Source organism: Idiotropiscis lumnitzeri, chromosome 14, assembly GCF_059441095.1.
Source record: "Idiotropiscis lumnitzeri isolate Australia: NSW breed Sydney's pygmy pipehorse chromosome 14, RoL_Ilum_1.0, whole genome shotgun sequence".
Taxonomy (NCBI): Eukaryota; Metazoa; Chordata; class Actinopteri; order Syngnathiformes; family Syngnathidae; genus Idiotropiscis; species Idiotropiscis lumnitzeri.
Genome location: NC_142404.1, coordinates 3,123,125 through 3,144,359, shown reverse-complemented (window position 1 = coordinate 3,144,359; position 21,235 = coordinate 3,123,125). Strand labels below are relative to the sequence as shown.

The 21,235-nt window shown below is 40.7% G+C and overlaps 1 protein-coding gene across 1 annotated transcript in view; it reads right to left on the bottom strand.

Moving 5' to 3' along the window:
* Positions 1–203: 203 nt before the first annotated feature.
* Positions 204–21,235, bottom strand: part of man1a2 (mannosidase, alpha, class 1A, member 2) — a 56,209-nt gene continuing 35,177 nt past the window's right edge. Inside the window, exons 7-14 of the mRNA XM_088315270.1 lie at positions 18,640–18,734; positions 18,400–18,523; positions 17,833–17,926; positions 13,774–13,889; positions 6,703–6,922; positions 6,292–6,464; positions 3,057–3,172; positions 204–2,608 (exon numbers count right to left, since the gene is read on the bottom strand). Coding sequence (XP_088171396.1) covers positions 2,473–2,608; positions 3,057–3,172; positions 6,292–6,464; positions 6,703–6,922; positions 13,774–13,889; positions 17,833–17,926; positions 18,400–18,523; positions 18,640–18,734 — 1,074 coding nt within the window. The 3' untranslated portion in view covers positions 204–2,472. The remainder of the gene's footprint in view (positions 2,609–3,056; positions 3,173–6,291; positions 6,465–6,702; positions 6,923–13,773; positions 13,890–17,832; positions 17,927–18,399; positions 18,524–18,639; positions 18,735–21,235) is intronic.

Here is a 21,235-nt window from a genome sequence, read left to right as displayed (position 1 = left end):
GTTAGGGAGGGGCTAAGTATCATCTGGCTTGTTAGAATGTGAAAGTTTAGAGAAGTAAAATTCTAATTTAAATGAAACCGCTTAAACACACTGAAACAATCTAATTTAGTTGAGTGTATCTTGTTGAAAGACACGTTTAAAAGCTAACACCACTGTTTCACCAAAACCAACATTGCCATGGGCAAAACAACTCGAGTTCCTCGTCACTTGTAGCAACAACTTTATTGAATGTGCTGGACTTTGCAACATATTTACATTTACCTTTTCTTTGTAGTCAAGTAAAAATACAAACACAGTCACTCATTGGCTGGCTTGCTGCGACCACATGGTTGACAGAATTCTGAGAGTGATGAACAAGGGAGGTAAGTGACGTGAATGAAAATCAACGCATATGCATTTTATCCGTCCCAAACTGATGGCACTTCTTCCAAATGAACAAATAGTGTATTTTCTTTCAACTTTAAATAATAATAATTTAACAAACAAAACTTAAGTTTACATTTGCACACAAGGATCCCAATAATGCATGGCGTTGCTATCTAACAGAATATATATTTCACATAATTTTGTATTTTTCCTCTTTATCTGAAACACATTTTTTTTATTTAATAAAACAAAACAAAAACTCAAGAACATCTGGGGAAACACGCTTTTCATTGAAAAGGAACAGTGTGTAGCCATTTGTTGATTTTTGAATGTTCACAAAGAGTCACAATACGGCTCAATTCAGTGTGCATTACAAAGTCACATTCAGAAAATTCAATTTGTGTTGTAATTGCAACCTTGCCGTCATTTCAGTCATGCGTCAATCCGTTTCACTTCACAGTTCTAAATGTTTAGCCCACCCCCCAAAAAATTCACAATGTCTGACAGTGAAAGAGCCTGTGAAAAGCACAACTGCTTCATGATAGACGATAAGGCCTAATCAAGAAATCAAAATAATTCAAATGAACTGCAAAAACAAAAAATAAAACAAAATCAAGTCTTAGTTAAGTGCAATTCAGGATTCATCTACATACAAACGTAATCAGCGCTGCAACTATCGATTATTTTAATAATCAGTTACGTAATATGCATGTTATATTGTTTATCAATTAATCTGATTAAAAAAGTTTTAATTTCCATTCCAATATAAAAAAAAACCAGGATGTTATTTCAATTTAAATGCAGAAAATGCACCAATTAAGATTGAGATATTGCTTTGGTCCATAAAATGTCAGAAATAAGGCAAAATGTTTCTCATTGTTTTCAAAGTAAAGCATACGTTTCAAAGTTTTATTTTGACTTAATGCAAAGATAAGTGTGTGTTCATGGAGGACAATGGAAATCCGATATTCACTGTTTAGAGGCTGAATTCTGATAATATGGATTCGTCTTCAGGTTTTGCCAAAGGAACTTCCAAGTCACTAAAGAAAGGGATATTCCAATTTCATGATTGTTGTTCGTTTGTATATTATATTTATTTTATTTTATCTTGCTGTATTTTCAGCCATAGATGGGAAATCCAGCTCCAGAAAGTAAAAACACTGTCACAGTTTGGCTTTAGCCACACGTACTTCTACTCATGGTCGAGTAGATGGCCCAGCTCCGGCTTCAGCCATCATTAACTGCATTTGACACGATCGTGAAATCTGATTCGTTGAAGTTGTCAGCGTTCACAGATTTTTTTTTTTTGGCCTGCTGTACCAAGGTTGGAAAAGAAAGACCACAAGTAACTTTCTTGGCGCAAAAAAAATTAACGCTGTGAGAGGAAGTCAGGAACGATGGTTATAAACTCATCAATGAACCAACCTAATGATTCAATCCCACATTCAAGAATGGATGGGAAACCAGACCACAGGACCTCATATTAGATTCACTCCATTTCAGAAAGCTGATGATAGCATAAAATTGATGGATGAAAAGGCAGGAGGTGATGACATATTTTTAACGATGAATGAAGGTAGCAGCCATAGAGTCAGATGATGGTGCGACTGATTTCACTTGTCATGAGCCTCAACATCAGTTTTGCATAAATTGAAACAGATGAAGCAGACAACAGATGGAAAAAAACAGGAGAATTAAAAAACACAACCAAAAAAAAGAGCAGGAAGATTAAAAAAAGCAGCATCCAATCATAGCGTAGCAGCAGAGTTTTTTTTTTTTCCATTTGGGGGGGCGTGATATTTTTAGCTAGACTGATGATGTAGCCAGTCAGACTGTTGCTCTGTTGTCCGCTCTGAAGGATCCACACCTGCCCAAAAAAGGAGACGGCCGCTAAGACTGCGTCATGAAAACAGTTTCCATTCAACTGGTGTGTCCCCATTAAAGAAAGTTAGATAAAGAGTTTGGTCAGACAAACACCAAACATTGGAACGAAAACTAAATGATGCACTGTGGAGCGTCAGAGTTTTCAGGGAGTTCCCAAGCTCCGATATGGTCCACGTCTCGGGAACCTGATAATAGTCAGTCCAGTGTTTGTTGTTGGCCCGTTCACTGCTGTGCCGGCTCGCTGCCCGGCAAGGTGATGTTGCCCAGGTGGAGCACAGGAAGTGGATGAGCCTCAGTGTTGAAGACCCAACTTTCCAAGGGCATTAGGTCGTCGTTGGAGAAAAGCAGGTACAGATACCTGGCCAAAACGAAACACCAAAAATAAACAAACAAACAAAAAAAAAAAGTTACAAAAGTGTTGCAATATAATTGCCAATGACAACGCACATTACTATGTATGTAACTAATGGCATCAGGGTACAAGCGGCGCTGCTTTTAAGCATTGCTTTGTGGAAGGCGTTCATTTGCTCAAAGGTATGCGTAACAGCAGGGTAAATATTTTGTACCATTGAAAATTATTTTATGGTTTAACTAAGCATACAATATTACATTACATTATTAAATGTGTTCAAAGTTTCATCAAAGACATGCAGAGAAGGAAAACCAGTTCAGAATTGGAATTTTATTGATTTTTTTGCTTTTATCTTGTTTGTGCTGTTTTTGTGCCTTTTCAGGGAATGGCTTCTGACAAATGTGAAAATGACCATCAGCCTGTTTGGCGTGCATGCAACAGTCTAACAGCTTACTTGAGCGTCTCGGCCAGAAAGAAGCTCTGCTGCACGTCGTCGTAGGTCGGGTTTGAAGAGTAGACGTCCTTCACGCCGGAGAAGCCTCCACTCACCCTGCAGTACTTGTCAATGGCCTGTAAGGGGGGGATAGAGGGGGGGCTTTTGTCCATTAGAAGGACTTCAAAAAAACAAATATATGGTCTCTTCTACAAGTGGAAATGAATCATTTAATTTGTTTTCATTATTCGATATATTTATGCCATTGCGTCACTAAATGATTTCCACACTGACCCACCTGTCTTGTCCTGCATCATGGCTGAGCTGCATTACACCTGAAAAATGCTTTTCATTACTGAGATTTTTCTTGCAAAGTCTTTGTAGGACTGCATTCCTGGTTGTTCTTTGTCTTTGTTTCCTGAGGCATTTGATTTAGCCAAGCTTCTTGTCAGTGGCTTCTGTTTCAACTGCAATTTAATCCGCTTGGTGGTGCAAAGCATGCAGACTGACGTCGTTCTTGGATCATGTCATCTGTACCTTAGCTGACCACACCCACATGGTGCTAGTGATCAATAATTACCCGCTAGGTAATCAAGGTTCGCTCCATGTTTTAAACAAAAACGTTTTTAAGCAGACCACACACCTAACAACATGCGCAATGTGCGGGTGTGGCAACTACTTTTTCATCATTGGCTTTCCACAGTCGACCATAAGTTTTGCTGCCAGTCAAATGTTTACTTGCTGATGAACAGAAAAACAAAAATGCCATGTCATAGTATCAATTTTTGTGTTTTACAATAATACCAACTACGGTAGTTACAAGTCACGGTGAGCCACAACTCATGTAATGATATCGAAAAAAATATTTTAAAAAATTCTAATAAAATGAATGAACATTGAAAAATAAAAACTACTATGAAATGTCCTTTAAGACCAACTTTACAATGTTCTAAATGTCGTCCAAAGTGATCTGCAAGTGTCCCAACTAGAACCACATCTGTTTAGTTGGTTCTGCTATCATGATTGCCCAATGTTACTACGAGAGTCAATCGGCAAAAAGTGTTAAGAATGTTCATTTATATTAACTTTCGAGACTACAACCATAATATCCTACTTATTATTACTGTCATTTTGACAGATTTTAAAGCGATGCAGGAACCCTGTAATCAACTACATTTATTGGAGCATGTATTATATAAATATGAACCAAGTAAGGCAGCACGGTGGCCGACTGGTTAGCACGATGGCCTCACAGTGAGAGACCGCATCGGGCGAGGGTTCAATCCCAGCTCCGGCCATCCTGTGTGGAGTTTGCATGTTCTCTCCGTGCCTGCGTGGGTTTCCTCCGTGTACTCTGGTTTCCTCCCACATTCCAAAAAACATGCATGGCAGGTCGATTGAACACTCTAAATTGCCCCTAAGTATGAGTGTGAGTGCGGATGGTTGTTCGTCTCTATGTGCCCTGCAATTGCCTGGCAACCAGTTCAGGGTGTCCCCCGCCTACTGCCCAAAGATAGCTGGGATAGGCTCCAGCACCCCCGCGACCCTAGTGAGGAGAAGCGGTACAGATGATGGATGGATGGATGGATGAACCAAGTATTCACATTGCACTCTTGGTATTCACGGCTGGACCGTCAATAGCAAAAAAACTTGTGTATAATTTGAGACCTATTGTTTAAAAAAATCTATATAGTAAGAATAAAAAAAAAATTAAAAAAACCATTAAATATGATTTTTTTCCATGAAATCCTGGGTATAAATGTGGAAAAGTAACAGTTTGTGTTTTCATCCCCAAATGACATGGAGTCTAATCCCTATAAATCATTTCAGCAGTACTAAGTGCAGAGAAAAAGGCTGCTTCTCCAAGTTTTAATTTACTAGTTTCTATGTGGCTTGCCATTTTTGTAACCTTTTATTGGGATATTAAGTGGATGGGTGCTTTTCCACCGAGCAGTGACTTAGTTAAAAAATTTAATCGCTCAACGGCAATACAGTAAATATTTAGACAATCAGAGCAATCGAAGGAGAGAGAAGCTCATTTTATTTGTCACCCTTTTATTCTACTGCTTTTCTTTTGTAGGAGGTAGGTCAGCTATTTGTTATTTAGTTACATCATCTTTTGGTTTAGGGAAGTCAGTCTGGAGCCTTGTAATCAAAGCTTAATCGAGAAACATCGGAATTAAATGCTTAGGTGCGCTTTTCAAAGAAGTCTGACTAGAACCGCGTTAAAACGGAAAGGATCCAAATTTGAACATTAAATGAGCAAGTGTTTCACTTATCAATGCTGCAAACGCACAAAACGGGGCCTGAAAGATGCATACGCAACTTCTTGCACGAAGTATGTGACCCATCAAAGAAACTTTGACGGCAAAAAGTGCGTATGTGTGTAAGAACCGTACTTCTCAATGCTGTGTACACAATATCCTGCGTTAAAGTGTGATTCTCTTAATAAAAAAAAAAGAAAAAAAAAAAAAAAAAAAGAAAAGAAAAGCCAGCAACGAAATGTCTATGTCAATGTCTGACACACGTCCAGTTCCACTTAATATCGAGCGTTAATCGTGTGGATTATATTTATAGATTTTGGACTTCGTGTACAACTTTTGTTTTTAATGTTTTGTCAGTCCATTTATAAAGATGCTGTTCATGCTTTTTAAAGTTCTGTTCTAGGGTAAATAAAGTGTTTTTATTGCAAAATCACAGTGGTGTGGGGTGGTGTGGTGAGGGCGTAGGGGTTGTCGGAGGAGGGGGGATTGGATGGGCAGCTTCCTTCCAGTGACAATACGCCTTAAATACAAGCATCAATTGGAAAAGAAAAAAAAAAAACGTTCCATTTACACTTGGAATTGTCCCTAGGTGTGAGTGTGAGCGCGGATGGTTGTTTGTCTTTGTGTGCCCTGCGATTGGCTGGCAACCAGTGCAAGGTCTAAACCGCCGGCCGACTGCCCGAAGACAGTTGGGATGGGCTACGGCACACCCGTGACCCCTATGAGGAGAGGTGGCTCAGGTAATGGATGGAGATGGATGGATGGAAAATTAATAAATAAATAATGGGCTACGGCACACCCGTGACCCCTATGAGGAGAGGTGGCTCAGGTAATGGATGGAGATGGATGGATGGAAAATTAATAAATAAATAAATAAAGCTCAATAAAAAGAAAAATGTCCTCCATGTTTACTGTTCCATTCGCAGGCTCTGTACACTATTTACATAGTGGGCACAACTATCTTTATCCCACTACATTTGTGTAAGAGGTACCTGTGCTGCTTCCCAGCCCCACTGACGGTACTTGGGGTCATGGGTGAACCTCCACATGTACCAGTAGGTTTCAATGACTTCGGGCCGTAGGATGTAGTACTTCTCGTTCTGCCGCACAGCCACCGCCTCCAGGCCGCTATCGAATTTGAAGGCCTCGGGGCCCAGCTTCACCACTGGAGGAGAAAGAATTTTTTTTCTTCCAAATTTTGATTCTTTGTCAAATATGAAAAAAAAAACACTCCTTAGTGTCATAAATTACCAGTAGAGTGCAACTCACAATATGATTTGTAAGTGAAATACTTGCTTAAAAAAATCATATTAAATAATACTTTTAGGAATGAATTTTATGCTGATTATGATGTTTGTAATCAGATAGCTTTTTTTTTTTTAGGTTGTAGTGGCATCACTCACCCGTCCTATCGTAAGACTCGTGACAGGTGTGCGCAATCTCCGCGCCCAGCTGCAGCCAGTGGCCCGCCTTGTCGTCAGGAGAGCCGTCTGCGCCCAGCGCAAACATGCCACCGGCAAAGCATGCCAGGTGGCCCATCTTCCTCTCCAGGTGGCCATTCTTCCACTCACCAATGAATGTCAGACCACTGTTGGACTTGCGGATCAGGTGCCGCTCGATTGCCTGTAGGGGGGGGCAGGCAATTTGAAATTATGTTTGCATATCATGCTGAGAAGAAAAACAGGTGAACATTTTGCTAGGAGTCTTGAGCTCTGCAACCACAATTCTGTTAAGCTTCAAAGGGCGTGGTGGAAGACAACCACAACGTAAACTGCTGAGCATCTTGCAGTTGTATATGAAACTTCATGCGTGGTCACGTTGTGTGACGCATCAGTCAAAAGTGAGCACATTGCGTCTCATATCACACAAACCTTTTAAGCCATGCACCCCCTTCAGTGTTCTGAAAGCAGTAGCACGTCTCAAAATAATGTATATGTGAAATGTTCATAACAGGTTTATTTAAATCGGATAAGACACACACAGTGCATCCGGAAAGTATTCTTATCGCTTCACCATTTCCACGTTCTGTTATATTAAAGCCTCATTCCAAAATAAAATAAATAATTTTTTTCCTCAAAATTCTACACACAGCACCCCATAATGACAAGGGGGGGGGGTTGAAATTCTTGCCAATTTATTAAATTAAGCAATCACAAGTACAGTACATATAAGTACGTTTTCCCAACTTTTGTCAAAAAGCTCAGAATTAAGCTCAGGTACACACTGTTTCTACGCACACACCTCTCTATAAAAGGTCCCACAAGTTGCCATGTCAGAGCACAAACAGAGCATGAAGTCAAATCGTCTGTAGACAGCCGTCCACCTAAATTGAGAAATTCCAGCCGTCCTCTGTGGGGAGAGGAGAACCTTCCAGAAGGACAACCATCTCTGCAGCACTTCAACAATCATGCCTATATTTTAAAATGGTCAGGCAGCAGCCAAACCATAGTAATGGGCACATGGCAGCCCACCTGGGGTTTGCCAAAAGGGACATAAAAGGCTCTCAGATCACGGGAAAGACTGTTTACATCTAAGAGTTAAATTTTAATCGCATCACACAATGTTTGGAAGAAAACCCACCACCAAAGGAGGAAGTACCATGACCCGGGGTTGACTTTCAGTGGTAGGAAGAAGGAAAGTAGTGAGAAATGAGGGAAAAATTAATTTAGGAATTTACAGTGACATCCTGCATAGCAACCTCCTGCGGAGTGCTCAGGACCTCAGGTTTTACTTTCAACGGGACAATCACCCAAAGCAAAGGTCGGGCTTTTGGACAACTCTGTGTATGGATTTTCGTGACCCAGCCAGAGCACAGATTTGAATCCAATTGAATACCTCTGGAGAGAAAATGAAATGACCTCATCCAACCAACTGACACTTGAGAGATGCAGCAAAGATGAATGGGCAAAACTGCCCAACGATAAATGTACCAAGCTTGTGGCTTATGGTATCATATTCAAAAAGACTTGAGGTTGAACAAAGGCTGCGAATATTTAAGTACCGTACATGATTATGGGCTGGGTGATATGACCTCAAATCATTATCACGATAAATTGAGCAATTTTACCTCGATAACGATAAATGCACGATAATTTTCCCCCGTGGACCAAAATCAAAATAAATGCAGGAAATGCATATTAACTGCTTTTTTTTAATAGACCAACTGGTACACATTACTTTCAATGAAAAATAAAAGTACAAAAATCATTTGTATAAACATTCCAAATACCGTATTTTCGCAGTCATAGGACGCGTTGCCTCAAAGGGCGCAACACCTGCTGAGGGTGCTATTTCTGTCTTTGAAGCACACACTGGGCGCGCCTAGCTCAGCTGCTTTTAGCATAGGAATAGCTCGGCTGCTCGCGCTGACTCAGCCCATGGCAATTCACTTTGCCTCACTACCATAAGCAATCGCCACATTTCAAAGACAGTTGCTATGGTACCATTGACAATCGCTATCATTAACAATGACTCTAACCAATAATAGGTATCATGGCAATAGTCTACAAGACTACGTCAGGTGAGGGACTTCACTGGTCACCACACTCCTTAGAGTCACGGTTTCAAATCAAACCCAAAAAAAAAAAACTCAGCTTACAAGCAAACAATGAAACAAAGAAATGAGATTAACACAAAACATGTATCTCTCATGCCATCAATATACCGAAAAGAAATAAAAATAACACAAAAAGATTATAGCAATGGGTTCTTGGGAGCCACTCAGCCTTAGCTAAACAGCAATGGCTTCTGGGAGCCACTAAGACTCAGCCAATCACATGGCTGTTTAGAGAGATGTGCTGTTGTGCTTTGGGCTTTGGGTCTGTTGTCGAAACCTGGGACGTTTCTTGCTTGCAATAACATAAATGAAAAGACAGACTACAACATTGTGGACAGCTGCCCTTTTGTCCAGCTTTCTCCTACACCATCACCCAAACACCATAGTCACTTAATGTATAAGTCACGTTCAATTAGCAGCATAGATGACTCAGACTTTGTCCAGCAGGCTATGCTAACATGCACTCTGAAGAGCCCAATGAGTAAAAGGGTTGATGGTCGCGAGTGATGTTTAGTCCATATAATGGGCTTTGTTTGTTTTGGGGGAAGATTCGGGACTTTAAAGAGCGCCCTATGGGCCGGAAAATACGGTACATTTTATTTAACAGTGAAGACAATTTGCAATTTTAATATTCTAGCACGAAACATGAAGATGGTCTTTGCGGGCCATATGAAATGTGGCAGACCGGTTCTGACACCCCAGGCCTCAAGTTTGACACCTATGCCATATAGGTTGTTTTAATTGATTTTTGTGAATATTTTGGACAATTTATTTAATTCTCTCCTTAATGACGACCCAAGACTACTACCGTTTCTACAGGTCCCCCATCTACGGATTTTTGTCCGCATTTAACCATGTGTATGTGCCTACAAATCATTGTACACATTTGCTGATATTTGTAATATATCTGTGACTTCAATCATGGGGCCCACCGAGGAGGCCGGCCGAGGGGGCCCGAAGGAGGGGGCCGGCCGGGGAAGGCCCGTCGAGGGGGCCCGCCGTGGGGGCCGGCCGGCAGGGGCCCACCGAGGGGGCCGGCCGGCAGGGGCCCACCCATGTTATTGGTGTATATATTGGTGGTACTGGGCTGGTGTCAGTTTGACATATAGGGTTCATAGCTGAAAGAAGAGAGGCACTCAGCTCAAGTGGATACAGAGAGGTTAACAAAGTTTATTTGGCAACTTGATCTCCCTTCTGTTCATCGATGTTTTTCACACATTCCCTTTTATAACATCGAAGAATCAGATTACACTTCGAGAAATCAGATTACACTCAAGGGTGGTACAGTTCGTCTACTCAAAACTGGTTTAGTCCGGTTTATCGTTGGCGTGCCGTCGTGGGTCACAGCTGACTTTGACGTCAGCATCTTTTATCAGGACCTAGCACGATGTTGCTTGCTTCAGACTTCGATGCCAACTTATCAGGGCTCCTCACGATGTTGTTTACTTCATCCTCACTTCTGAAGAAGTGCCGCCGCCCTGCCAATTGCAGACACCTCCACTCTGACTGTAAACACTCAAGCATAGTCCACTCCACTAATTTGCAACATGATATGTGCACTATGTATTGAAATAAAGTTGCGTCATGGCAAATGTATAATAACATCTAAATATTATTCTAACAGCTGGTACAGTGGAACCTCGGTTCTCGAACGACTCTGAGGTCGAGCAAATCGGAGTTCGAACAAAAAAAAAGAGAAATTCTTGCTTCGCAGTTCGAACAAACATCGGAGTTCGAACGCCGGTATGACGCGTGAGTGCGCACGCGAGGGTGGGATGCTGAGCGGCCAATTGTCCAATTGACCAATTGTTGTCGCGTGCGGACGTGCTACGTGCTGCGAAGTGTTTTAGCCCCTAATCATGCCTCCAAAGAAGGTCAGTGCAAGCAACAAAGCTGCTACTAGCGAAAAAATAAAAGTAGTGCGTACAACTATTGCATTTGATTCGGTGTTCGAACAAATCGCTTCTCGAACAGGGTTCTGGAACGGATTATGGTCGAGAACCGAGGTTCCACTGTATAATATTAGTGCCCCCATGTGGTCCGAATGTGTAGCTACGGAGCCACACACAAGTCTCCTGACACGCATTTTCAAATCAGCACACGCATTTGCGAGTCGTCTGCGGCAGGACTGTTGCAAACGTCACATGTAAGAACACAGCCAATCAAAAGGTCCCGTTTTTACAGGTCGCCCATCTATGGATTTTTGTCCGCATTTAACCATGTGTTTGTGCCATCAAATCATTGTACACATTTGCTGATATTTGTAATATATCTGTGACGTCAATCATGCATTGTAGATTGTTGTTACACATTTGTGACTGTGCTTATAGTTTCAGATTCTTGTTACGTATTTTTGGATTGAAGTATTTGCCACAATAAAGACCACATGTATAAAATGCAAAATTTTGAAAGGAATTGTTGCTTACGGCCATACTACCCTGAGAACGCCCGATCACGTCCGATCTCGGAAGCTATTGCGTGTGGCAATTTGCAAATGCGTGTCTGGAGACTTGAGTGTGGCTCCGGAGCTACACATTAAGACCAAAAGGGGACCCTCGTAGTCTACAGGTGGAGCAGACAGATGACCTGATGCAGTCCGGTTGGGTCGGTGCAGTGAGTGTTTACTAAATAAATAGTTAATGAATCAATTTAAAAAAAATTGTGTTTACTGAATGCAATAGCAATATTTACTGAATATGATTTAGTGAACGCGCCAGCGTCAGGCCCGGGCGCCCGCGCTGGCACGTTGTTCGCACCGAAAGCGGTGCGACAGCAGAATTAGCGCATTAGTACCGCCAGCTCTGCCAGCTCTACCAGCGCCGCCAGCACCACCAGCACCGCCAGCAGCAACATCTGCATCGCCACCACCAGCACCAGCATCACCACCACCACCAGCACCAACTTCAGCACTGCCATCAGCGGTAACAGCAGTAGCCAGAGGTAGCACCCCATTTCAACGGCAGGTGACATACATCTACAAAGAGTCAGTGACAATTACAAGAGCTTTAGGTAGTTAACGGTGGCCTGTCAGCAGTCTGCTCGACAACGTCAGGGGAGGGACTTCACTGGTCACCACACTCCTTAGAGTCACGGTTTCAAATCAAACCCAAAAAAAAAAAACTCAGCTTACAAGCAAACAATGAACAAAGAAATGAGATTAACACAAAACATGTATCTCCCATGCCATCAATATACCGAAAAGAAATAAAAATAACACAAAAAGATTATAGCAATGGGTTCTTGGGAGCCACTCAGCCTTAGCTAAACAGCAATGGCTTCTGGGAGAAACTAAGACTCAGCCAATCACATGGCTGTTTAGAGCGATATGGTGTTGTGCTTTGGGCTTTTGGTCCGTTGTCTAAACCTGGGACGTTTCTTGCTTGCAATAACATAAATGATAAGACAGACTACAACATTGTGGACAGCTGCCCTTTTGTCCAGCTTTCTCCTACACCATCACCCAAACACCATAGTCATTTAATGTATAAGTCATGGTCAATTATTAGCATAAATGACTCTGACTTTGTCCAGCAGGGTGTGCTAACATGCACTCTGAAGAGCCCAATGAGTAAAAGGGTTGATGGTCGCGAGTGATACTTTGTCCATATAATGAGCGCAGTCGCCTTACAAGGCGCTGTGTTAGTTTAGGGGAAGATTTGGGACTTATAAGTGCCCCTTATGACTGCCAAAATACGGTAGCTTGCTTTGCATGACTTGAACAATGTCACACAGAACAGGAGAAAAGGGTTACCTCAAGCAAAACCTTTTCTGCTAATATCTTGCGCAAAGGTGCTGTAATGCCAAGTGCAAAGGCCTAGATTTGTGTATAGGTCTCGTGTAAACAATATAAATAATGCCATCTGCAAAGGAGCTAGTGTGGCCTGTAGACAAAATGCTCAATGAAATGAAAGAAATTGTCAATGCAAGCCAAATAAACAAGTGTGCATCATAAAAATGTGCCTGTCTCGAGTACTCCGTTGCGCAGTCACCACTTGTCGTCTATGTAATTGCACAGTCAGGCTCAAACAGGGATCCATGTTGCGAATTGACCACAAGTCGGATGTGGATGCAAAACGCTTGACATGTCTAAGTTCCCTCTATAGCTAGAGGAGCTATATCGTTAGCTATGTGCTAGGCTGTCGCGTCCACCTCTTCGACGTTCTCTCGTATGGTGTCGTCTCCGTTATGGGCTGTTATCACTTGTCGAACCTTGCTTCTCACTTTGAGCTTTTAGCTCACATTCCAAGTCAACAGCATACTTGTGTTGTCGGTGGTGAAAAAGAAAAGGTTGGAAAAGAAAAGGTTTTGGGTGCTTACGACGCACTGAGTAGTTCATGTTCTTTTGTGCAAACATTTTCTTGATGGAACACAAAATATTTCAACAGGACCAACTTCAACTAACGTTACGTCGTCTTCAGCCGTGTCAGCCGCTTCTTGATTTGAATTGCCAGCCACGACCGTTGTCATGGGTGGAGTTATGTGACTAGATGCGTTGTAGCTGCTTTAAAGGAGCATGAATATTGCCGCAGACAGAAAATACTTTTTTTTTTTTTTAAACAGAGAATTTACCGACATGGGCAAAATTATGTCGTTTATTGTAATACATTTTGGTAACTGTAAATTTTCGGTTTATGGCCCAGCCCTACATGATGCCATTTATTTATTTTTTTAATTTAAAGTACAATATCAAACATTTTCCCAAAACTTTTGCGTGTAGAATTTTGAGGAACAAATTATTTTATTCCATTTTGGGATGACGCTGGGACAACAAGGTAAGAAAAAAAAAAAAAAAGTTAAATCCTTTGAATACTTTCCAGATGCACTGGAGCTACTTTTAATAATTTTTATAGCTACATTAACAGTAACAGCTAACTTTGAGAGCCACTTTGCCAACATGCTAATGTGACATGAGTCGTACCTCAATGGCGTCGTCGTACGTCTTGCGTGCTTCCGTGTCTGTTTTGTCTGACATTAGCCATGCCTTCAGCAGGTATTCGTAAAAGCTGTCGCCCAGCCCACCAACCGAAGTGTGATCTGTAGACACCAAAGAACACTAGAAATAATTAGATTCAGAAATGAACTTCCAAGCCACCCTTTTTCAAGCTTTGAAAAGTCCATCATCAATTCAACATCTCCAGAGAGTTAAGATACCACCCTTACCTATGCACACATACTAAAAAAAAACAAAAAACATATCACCCAAAGTTTATATACAAAAAAGGCATTAATCACACAAGCCTGATTAAAAACAAGAGAAAATATTTTAAAACAAATTCAACAGAGCACTCATATGAATTAAATCAACTAATTTATTAAGGAGACAGCTCCAAGATAAAGCTTGAGGCAAGCGTCTGCTATTGTGGTCAATTTGCGATTTTGTATTTTACAGGAGTTTTTTTTACAGTTGCATATGACAGCTGCAGCTGTTTTGAAATACACTATACAAATAAAGTTGCATTATTATTATAGTTTAAAATGTTATGCGATGGGCGGCTCAGTGGCCGACTGGTTAGCATGATGGCCTCACAGTGAGAGACAGCAGCGGTCGGGGGTTCGATCCCGGCTCCGGCCATCCTGTGTGGAATTCACATGTTCTCCCTGTGCTAGCGTGGGCTTCCTGCGGGTACTCCGGTTTCCTCCCACATTCCAAAAAACATGCATGGCAGGCCGATTGGACACTCTAAATTGCCCCTAGGTATGAGTGTGAGCGCGGATGATTGTTCGTCTCTGTGTGCCCTGCAATTGGTTGGCAACCAGTTCAGGGTGTCCCCCACCGACTGCCCGAAGAAAGCTGGGATAGGCTCCAGCGCCCCCCACAACCCTAGTGAGGAGAAGCGTTATAGATGATGGATGGATGGATGGATGTTATACTATGCTGCGAGGTGCATCTTCAACAACTTTTGTGTAGCTCTTGTCGAGTGTTTTATGATTTTAATGTTAAGTATTTGTTTTTAAACTTGTATGACCACGTTACAATTTGTCTTAAAACATTTTTGTACAGTTAACAAAATTTGACAAGTGTATATTTCATATGTCTATTCCATTATTTCCTCTTGGGATTTTTTTTTTTTTTTTTAATGGGCGTCACTGTTTCTTTAGAAACACAAAATCATAGTCCCGGAATGGATTGAATTCCACTTTACAGTGTCCATGTATTTTAGTATACTAATTACAGTAAAACAATACACAAACATACTCCTTATTCATCCATGCAAAGCCTGGTCTGCCATGTCATGATCAGTAAGAAATACATGTTTTTTTTTAATTAATATTTTTCATCATCAAATTTACTTGGACTAAATGTGACAAAAGTAAAAAGTCTCAGCAACTTACAAAGTGGTGAAGTGATGCATGTATAGCAATGCATATATTATGTGATTTGACCACTAGGTGACACTCCACTATTAAAGTGACTTGACTTAGCCCTTCCAAAACATCCTCTCAAACATAATTCAACAGCTAATACTGGACTGTCTTGTTTACTTTTAAGACATTCCATAAAAGCACGTTAACACAACAATTTATCAGTAGACCTAAGTTTACCACTTTAATATGCGACAGACATGGAATACATAAAGCCAAGACACTTTTATTCAAGTGCTGTTCACATTATCCATCTTTAAAAAAAGTCAAATTTCCTTGTTGCTGATTAAAAATGCGTTGATATATGGACATTTTGGAGAGCGATAGACAGAGCTTAGAGATAGAGGACAGACAGACAGATACACATATAAATCTCACAAAATACTATGGCAACAACACGACACCTGAAGCTCCTACAGAAGACAAAACACAAATCCATAATAGAAACTACTTATTACGAATTATTGTCAATTTTACGGGTATCCAAAACACCAACCAAGCAGCTGCCAGCTACGGGGCTACATTGACTCTATTCATTTAATTAAGGCATGCTTGAAAATAACTGTGTAATGTGATGGAACGTTCACTATAGAAGAAATCAAATATAGGAATATTACAAGCAGAAGATAAATCCGTAAGGAAATCCTAGACAGATCAGTGGTCCTCTATAGGTGACGCCCAAGCAGCATCCGGCCTGCCTACTGCCTATGGACCTGATACATTGCAACAAATTCAAGAGGTGTTTACAAAGGTGAAAAAAAACAACAATAAAAAAAAAACACCAAACACTTTTTTTGGTCACATTTGTAAAAAATAAAATTTTTCGACCTGAAATTACAATATTAGTACAATGATCTGGGGGAAAAAAATAGTCATCTCTCTCTCTCTCTCTCCATTTTTTCTACTTCTAATTTGATTTTCAAGAAACCACCACAACCGAGGAAAAATGCCGTACAGTTGCACAGCTGAGCAGCCTTGCGCTGACCTGTTACATTGGGGTTCAGGAGCTTTGTTCAAGCTATAGTGGAATATTATCCTCTGGTTTAAATAAAATGTTACAAAGACAGAATTGGACAGATCCCAATACAAAACATGGGTGCCTTTCAGAGGTAGAGGGTCCAGAGGCTGCTGAGAGGATTCAGAAATTGTACAGGCTGTTTTAAAACTGCAAAGTCCCCTTTAATCATTTCTGGTGGCAAGGTCACACAGGATAACTGGTCCGGCTGTCAATGTTACAAGTAATTCAGATTGCCATCTGACTGAAAAACAGTATCTGTCGGTAATTGTTTCAGTAGTAGTAACCCTCGGTGCCAGTACTTTTTGAGGGCGAAATGTCATTGAAAATTTTTAGTATGGAAATATGGGGAAATAGATCCTCCAGCCAATACTGTGGGGTGCTGCTATGTTCAATGTCAACTCAAGTTTGAATTTTCCATGTTTTGCTTGTTATCACAATGCATTTACATGCCAAACGGAAGCTAACAGTTTACACCATTTGTGGCTATCAAACTCTTCAGCCAACAAGCCAACAACCAACCCCTTCACTGCGCATGTGACGCAACGCCACAACCTCAGCACTGCAAAAAGCACTTGTTGCATGTGTTTTGGTTAGGTCAGCAGTGTTTACTGGGACTTGTCTCCATGCCAACGATAAACAGATCCTTTTGCTGGGTAAAGTGTGACTGCAATTTTTAACTTGCACTTTTGTTTTTAGCGAAGTAGACACAGTGTGCAGGTTGTTGAAGCGTTGCCAGCTATCAGAGCCTTCATCATGCAAAAACGGCACATTTCATGTTAGCTTACTCAGTTCTAGTCAGTTTCAAAACAGTTCACCACTTGGGAGCTGTTTTATAGCATTTTGTTCCATTTTACGAGACCCACAGATTATATGCTGCAATAGTATGAACATTGAACATACCAAGAGTACTTTCTCTTCGTTCATCAGTAAAAAAAAAAAAAAAGTTTGGTTGTTTTGATCTCTTGGGCTATGCACGCTCGCTCTCAACGCTGCTGGATACCAGAACAGGAGCAGATTCTCGAATGGCCTGCTTTATTTATTGGTACAGAAGTTTTTAAAAATTCATCACCAGGTCCAGTTACGTACGATCCATTGGAGGCAGTGTGCGTGAAAACAATGTTAATATGCAACTATCAATGGCATTTGATTCCCTGAAAAAAAATGTTAATATTGCGATAAAGTCGTTATCGTTCCATCACATTTATTTTGTCTGCTATTTTTTTGTTGTTGTATTTCAGTGCCGTGCCAGTCTGAGATGATGCCTTAATGCAATACAATACAATACACCTTTATTTGTGAAGCACATTTTACAACAGCTGGAGCTGTAATTCGCTTGCTGCTAATATTGTGACATGACGGTGGGACACATTAAAGTCTTTAGGTGAGCTGCCAAAAAAGTGATTACTAAGCTGGGAATACTGTTTCCCTTTGATTCCATTAGTTCTCATTATAGACAATCATTACTTCTCTTTACTATCGTAACACCTTTGTTGTTGTTTTTTTTTTTTTTTTTTTTTACACAAAAAAATAATCAGAAACTAAATCAGAACATGACAATATTACAACTAAAGTTAAAAAAAAAAAAAGTGTACTCACGTTGGCCCCAGCGACCTGTACGAGGGTTCAGGTAGTTTGGATAAAGCCCGTTTGGTCGATCCATTTTGGCTAGTAGCTTGCGGATGTGCATGACCTGCAAAAGTGATGGATAACATAAAAAAAAATTATTTCATAGCAGATCTTACTTAACGTGGATTTTTTTTCTCTTAATACAATTTAGAAGTTTTGGGCTGCTTTTGAGCTGTGCACATTTTTTTTCAACAGATGTTTATTTGGAATTTTAACACCATAAGAAACAAATGAATTATTAACGACTACAGTAGGTGTCTTGTTTAGAACGTTGGTTCTTGAACATGAACAAAGCCAAGAAAAAGCAAAACATGGACATTAGTTAACCAAATTCAAGCACTGAATTTTTTTTCCCTCACTGAAAATTCACAAGATCAGATTTTTTGGGTGCTCTTTCATTAATAAGGTTTACTTATTAAAGTCCTGGTAAATAGGAATTTAATAAGTCAATGTGAGAAACATCTTTGTATGTCTGTGGGGACATGAGTTTGCAGGTATGTTGCAATAATACATGTGTGCGTTGCATGTAAGCGTTACCTTCTGGTAGTAGACAGGGTTTCCTGTCAGATACGTGAGGTGAACAAACTCCATGTGCAGAGTTCCAAACTCCGCCAGGATGCTGCTGCCGGCTGACGCCCAACCCCAATTACGACCAACACCACTGAGGGAAGAAATGCAGATATTTTTAAGACGATCGACCTGACAAATCAGGTGGCACGCTGCGTTCCAAAGAAAATGTGAGCAACACCATTGATTTGCCATGATTATAGCACTCACCTCTTCAGGTTGACCATGGCCCATGGGATTCCTGTAGGGGTGTTGAAGGCAGGGAGTAGCTTTTCTGCGAGTTGCACCGCCTTTAACTTGAACATCTAAAGTGGTCAAGAAGCGGAACAAAACATTACGATTTTTAAAGCTCATTCAGGGTGAGATTCATATGATTTGGAAACATATTATAGTTGAGGCAAATTATGTAATCTACATTTTCAAATGATTATTCACATTGGTATTTGTAGAATAATGGTAAAAAGTCCCCATGGCAAACATCCTGAATGCTGGGTGGGTACCCAGCATACTCAATGCTGTTATCTGCGGATACCATTAATATTAACAAGAGTAAGCCTTGGCTGGTTGATGACACACAATTCGCCGCCACCTTGGATGTGTTTGACTCAAAGTTCATTTTAACTTATTGAATTCTTCAGCGATTCAGGCGGGGATTGGATCGTTTCAAAGAAACATGCAGCTATGATACAAGCCAAAAGGGATGGGTGGATCGAGAACAAAATATGGATATTTTATCCAGCGTACACAATTTAAATATCGATCCCCAAAAAGAGAATCGATATTTCCAATTAATTTATGATATTTTCTTTATCTCTATTCTCTGTATTGAAACAATTTTTTGCTTCGGTGTTCTGCACGCATGTAAGTACTGGCAACTGTTCCCGCCCACTCTTACGTCCCAAACCCATGCAAGCAAGGTTTTCCGATGTCCTTCACCAACATAATCATGTGGAAGTATGGAGGAGGTGTCGCAACTAGCAAAAGAGAACTCTGATTCAGAGCCATTTTTGCATACTAAACTGCAGCGAGGCAAGATGTAGAGTCTTGTGGCAATACCACCAACCTAACAAAACGTTTGAGAAAAGTTCATCCGACAGTGCGTGAAGAGTTAATGGAGAAGCGTGCTCTACAAGCCCAGAGGCCTACAGCCACGCCAAAGCAAAGTACCTTAGAAGTGGTGTTTATGAAATTCAGGACATTTCCAGGTTATGCAGGTGACAGCTCAGCCCTTATCTCTACCGGCGCGAATTCCATAGGATGGCAAGCAAGTTAGTGTTCGTTTTCTATCAGCTGATGTAGGTGTTGTATTGGAAAACTGCGTTGAATTGTCTAATGAAGCGTCGGCTACAATTCATTGATGCCCAAAAGAACATCAGGATTTCATGTGTACAGACTCCATACATATTCTCTTTTAGGAAGTGTCCAACTGGCATTCTCATATGGTAGTCTGTCACTGTCATAGAAACGTTGACAATTTCGGTTTGGTTTTAGTTTTGTTTCGCTTGGATTATGCCATCAACTAATGTTACTGGCTTTTGTTTGAATCGGCAGGAGGACGGCGTGAGCCTATTTCGGTTCCCCAAAGGAGTTGTTTTACACGAAAAAGAGGGAGATGTAATTGCACCTGCTGGGCAGAAGCATTGATCAAAACCAATTCTCAAAAGGGAAAGAAAAGAGGTGAGAACTAAAATCTAGAAACCCACATACACAGACCAGTCGTCCACTCATAGCCGCTATCTTCCAAGAGAGAAAGTATGTAGTACATGCACATGTCAAATTTGTGAAGCCAAAAGTCATCAGTGGAAGAGCCATGCTGGGTTGTCACCAGCTTCCACAAAAATATTAAGGTGCTGCATATCAGAAAGAAGAAACACGGAGGGACTGATGTACTGTTTAAACTGAAGACATGGCAACAAACGGTGGAGCTTGTTTACAGAAGAGGCAGCAACATTAATTTGGAATCAGTTTGGATTTACAGCATCAAACAATCAGTAAAATGCTTCTGCAAAGTTAGTCCACGGGCTCAATTTGAAAGGGAAACACTAGCATAGCTCACTACACAACTCTAAAGAAAAGAACACAGAAGAAAGGCCAAAAACAACTGCTCAAAAATAGATGAGACCAAGACCAATCAATTTTAAATTGTTTTGTCCCTGATTGGATGATTCCTTGTTGAACAGGCTCAAAGACTCTTGATTTCCTCTAATTTGTAGGATTAAGACGAGTGGATGGCACCAATTCCTAGAAAGCGTATTTAGAATTGTAACAGACCGAGAGAACGTGAAGTGGCCCAACTGAAATTATCACGGCCACAGTGAACTGGATTTCTGTAAGCAAGGAAAGGCGCTTTTGGAAAGGCCAGCCAAATGGTATACTGATGTTCCCGTCAAAAGCACCGGGGAGCAGTAATCCACAGCACAAACGCATCCTAAAAGAACACTGTAATCCTGTTATTACCTGGTAATATAATCTATAAACTGCAAACAGCTGGTGGGATGCAGGTTTACAAGGCAGGTGATTAATTACATGTTTTTTCTAGACAGAAGTTGACAAAAAAGAAATTATAACTTGGATTGATCCCACAGCGTTACTGGGTAAAACACAAAAATAAAACAATTAATCCAGATTAATAAATGTATGGAAATAACTGAAGTCATGTACATCTGAATGTGACTCCAAATATTATTTGGGTAAAATAGGCATCTAAACTCTTAAAGTCAAGTACAAAACTTGCCATAGAAGATTTTGTGACATGCATTTTGCTTTTTTCTTTGGTTCTTTTGCAAAAGCTACACCAAAAGAAAAG